The sequence below is a fragment of the Myotis davidii genome, unplaced genomic scaffold (genome assembly GCF_000327345.1).
Source record: "Myotis davidii unplaced genomic scaffold, ASM32734v1 scaffold464, whole genome shotgun sequence".
NCBI classification, from domain to species: Eukaryota; Metazoa; Chordata; class Mammalia; order Chiroptera; family Vespertilionidae; genus Myotis; species Myotis davidii.
Window position 1 is genome coordinate 543553 of NW_006295287.1, and position 3672 is coordinate 547224.

Sequence of the window (3672 nt, forward strand, 5' to 3'; positions counted from 1 at the left end):
GCGGGGAGGGGTGTTGGGGGCTCTGCTGTGACCCATCCACGTCCCAGGTGGAGGTTTCCAGTGGGCAGTGAGAGAGATGAATCCGGGTTTGACAGGAGAGATCTGGGCTGGGCACAGATATTTGCAATTTGTAGACAATAAATAGGTAGGTAGGTAGGTAGACGATAGATACATAGATAGGTAGGTAGGTCGGTAGGTAGAAGAGTAATGCAGATAGAGACAAGATGGGGACTGCAATCCAGGGGTCCCCAAGACCCCCCCCTCAGGCTCCCTGGTTCACTAGAGGGACTCAGAAGCTGGCAAAGCTGGTAGACCCACAGTCACGGTAAGTCTAGCGAAAGGGTGGAGGCCCGTGGGGCGAGCAGAGACGTGGCACCAGCTTCCGTGGCCTCTCCCGTGGACTCGCATGAACGGCGCCCAGGCCCTTCGCGATGATGCGTGACGGCCAGCAGGGAGCATTGCCCCCAGGGACACTCACCCGGGCCCGGGGTTTTTTGTTGTGGTTGGTTTTTAATATGTTTTTATTGATTTCAGAGAGGTAGGGAGAGGAAGAGAGATAGGGACATTCATAATGAGAGAATCATTGACGGGCCGCCTCCTGCACGTCCCACACTGGGGTTCGAGCCTGCCACCAGGGCATGTGTCCTGACCGGGAATCGAACTGTGACCTCCTGGTTCATAGGTCAGTGCTCAACCACTGAGCCACGCCGGCCGGGCAGGGTTTTGTTGGAGGTTGGTCACATACACGTGGCTGACCACCATGTGGCTGACCTCGGTCTTGGGAAAGGAGACAGTTGACAGGGAAGGACATGTCTGATGGGACTGGAGTGGGGGATGCTCATCCTATAGAATAAAACCCTAATATGCAAATTGATACAACAGCGGAATGACCAGGTGCTATGATGTGCACTGACCACCAGGGGGAGCGCCGCGCAGCCAGAAGCCGGGCTCACGGCTGGCGAGCGCAGCAGCGGTGGTGGGAGCCTCTCCTGCCTCGGCAGCAGCGCTAAGGACCCCTCGGGGGGTGTCTGCCAAGAGGTCTCAGACTGGGAGAGGGCGCAGCCAGGCTGAGGGTCCCCGCCCCCACCCCCCATGTACGAATGCTGTGCACCGGGCCTCTAGTAGAATATAAACCTGGTAAAGAGATCGGAGCCAGGGAATCGAGGCCTCAAATGCCAGGCCCAGGGGCTGGGACTCTGTCCTGGGGCGCTGGGAACCCAGGAGGGCGGGGTCCTCGCGGGGTGCAGAAAGACCCCCTGCGGCTGTGTGGAGGCCGGGAGGCCAGGGAGGAGGCTGGGGCCGAGGTCCAGGCAGGAGAGGATGAGCCTGGGGCCTCGGCTCTGGGGACAGGAAGGAGGGGCGGCGTCCCTCCTCTATTGGTCCACATCTCTCACCCTGATCGCCCCCATCCTGAACTCCGTGCCTTTCCCCTCCTCTCTGTGTCCCCTGAAGCCAAACCGTCCTTCCTCCTGACCCAGAAACAGCCCCTCCCTCCCTCCCCCGCCCCCAGCATGTGGTCGGAGGGAGCGCTCCCCGTTCTCTGGGATCTGAGCTGCCAGAAGCTGGGAAGTCCCCTGAGGAGTCTACCCTGAGTCCTTCCTGCTGCAGGGCCAGGAACGGAGCTCAAAACACAGCCGCGGGGCCGGGGGGCCGGCCGCAGTGACGGACGCCCTCTCTCCTCTCCCAACACCACACGCAGGTCATCTACATGGGCCGGAACCCGCGGGACGTGGCCGTGTCGCTCTATCACTACTCCAAGATCGCCGGGCAGCTGAAGGACCCCGGCACCCCCGACCAGTTCCTGCAGAACTTCCTCAAAGGCGAAGGTGAGGACGGGGGGTCTGAAATGAAGAGAATACTGATAATATTTACAACTCCGGTAATTTGGGTGGCGATTTCACAACAAGTGCCTTCAAACATTAGGAAGCCCTGTTTGTTTGGCACAGGCCCAGCACCCCCCTCTCCTCCCCTCCTCTCGCCCCCACTTCCCCTCCCGTAAGGCCTCCTCCACTGTGGATGATGCACCAGGTCCTGGGCGACAGCAGTGAGCAGACCCGGGTCCCTGAGGCCGCGAGCGGGAGCGGGACCGGGGACAGAGATAAACTCGGGGGCCGAGGGGAGAAGAGCTGGTGAAGGGCAGGCGGGAGAGGGGGGCCAGGACTGCGTGGGCGGGGTTTTAAGAAGGTGGAGCCCTGGCCGGTGTGGCTCAGTGGATAGAGCATGGGCCTGTGCACTGAAGGGTCCCAGGTTTGATTCCGGTCAAGGGCACATGCCTGGGTTGTGGGCTTGATCCCCAGTGGGGGGCGTGCAGGAGGCAGCCCATCAATGATTCTCTCTCATCATTGATGTTTCTATCTCTCCCTCCCCCTTCCTCTCTGAAATCAATAAAGATATATTTTAAAAGAAAAAAACAAAAGAAGGGGGAGGGGGAGGAGGAGGCCTATTTTTTAAAAAAGTGGAGGGGGAGGACCCCAAGAGAAGACAACAGCGACCATCTAAGGGAGGAGAGGGAGCCACGGGCAACCTGGGGAAAGTGTCCTGGGCAGAGGGACCAGCCAGTGCAAAGGCCCTGGGGTGAGCGTGCGGGTGCTTGGATGGAGGCCTTCTGGCCAGAGCCGAGTGAGTGTGTGTGCGTGTGGGGGAGGGGGCAGTGGGGGGGAATGAAGGCAGACAGTGAGGACTGCGGCTTTCCTCTGAGTCAGGGGAGCCATAGGTGGCTTCTGAGCAGGGGAGGCCATAGGAGAATGACCTCGTGTTGAACTGCGGCTACGGAAAGTGAGCTTCGTGGGTGGCTGTGATCTGGAAGGAAGCGGGAAGCAGTGGAAGGGAACACCCTTGGGAGTTAGACTGGGACCCTGTCTGGGCCCCATCAGACATAACCTGGGACAGGCACCCGGGAGAGAGAGAGAGGCCTTCGGACTGGGGCAATCAGGGAGGGCTTCCTGGAAGAAGAGGCCATGCAGCGTGCCTACAGCTTTGCCCAGCTGCAAGGAGGACGCGCTGGGCTTCCAGCTGGAACAACCCACCATGCACGTGCCCAGCTGTGCTAGGTTGAGAGCGAAGGTCTGTCCTGAGAGCCCAGGAGCCTGGGAGGCACCCTCACCCACGGCCTGACATGTTTCCTTCGTGTGTGTGTGCGCCATCTGCCCCTTTCGCCCCCTCACTTCGTGTGTGTTTTGTATTCTCTGTTCTGTCGCTACTTTTTTTTTTTTAACACAGAGAGGAAGGGAGAGGGAGAGGGAGAGAGAGAAACATTAATAACGAGAGAGAATCATGGACGGGATGCCTCCTGCACGCCCCACACCGGGGATCGAGCCTGGCCGGGAATTGAACCGTGACCTCCCGGTTCTAGAGTCCATAGGGAGCCTCGCCAGGAGGGTCTGTCAGTCCCTTTTGCGTGTGGGAAGAGCCTGGATCCCGGTGTCAGTGAAGCCGTTAAAATCTCTCAGAGCCTCGGAGGTCTCGTCCTTAAAGCGGGCGGGAAGCGCCAGCTCGCGGGGCCGTTGTGAGGACCACAGCGCCTGGCACCGGCCTGTTGTCACCCCCCGACCAGGTCAGAAGCCGCAGCACGTCCTCTTTGCAGCCGGGCAAAGCCGTAGGCACGCTGCACGGCCTCTTCTTCCAGGAAGCCTTCCCTGATTGCTCCAGCCCGAAGGCATCTCTCTCTCTCTC

The 3672-nt window shown here is 60.1% G+C and overlaps 1 protein-coding gene across 1 annotated transcript in view; it reads left to right on the top strand.

Moving 5' to 3' along the window:
* Positions 1–3672, top strand: part of SULT2B1 (sulfotransferase family 2B member 1) — a 35162-nt gene that overhangs the window by 9032 nt on the left and 22458 nt on the right. Inside the window, exons 4-5 of the mRNA XM_015567959.1 lie at positions 1700–1879; positions 2029–2129. Of these exons, the coding sequence (XP_015423445.1) occupies positions 1700–1879; positions 2029–2129 (281 nt within the window). The remainder of the gene's footprint in view (positions 1–1699; positions 1880–2028; positions 2130–3672) is intronic.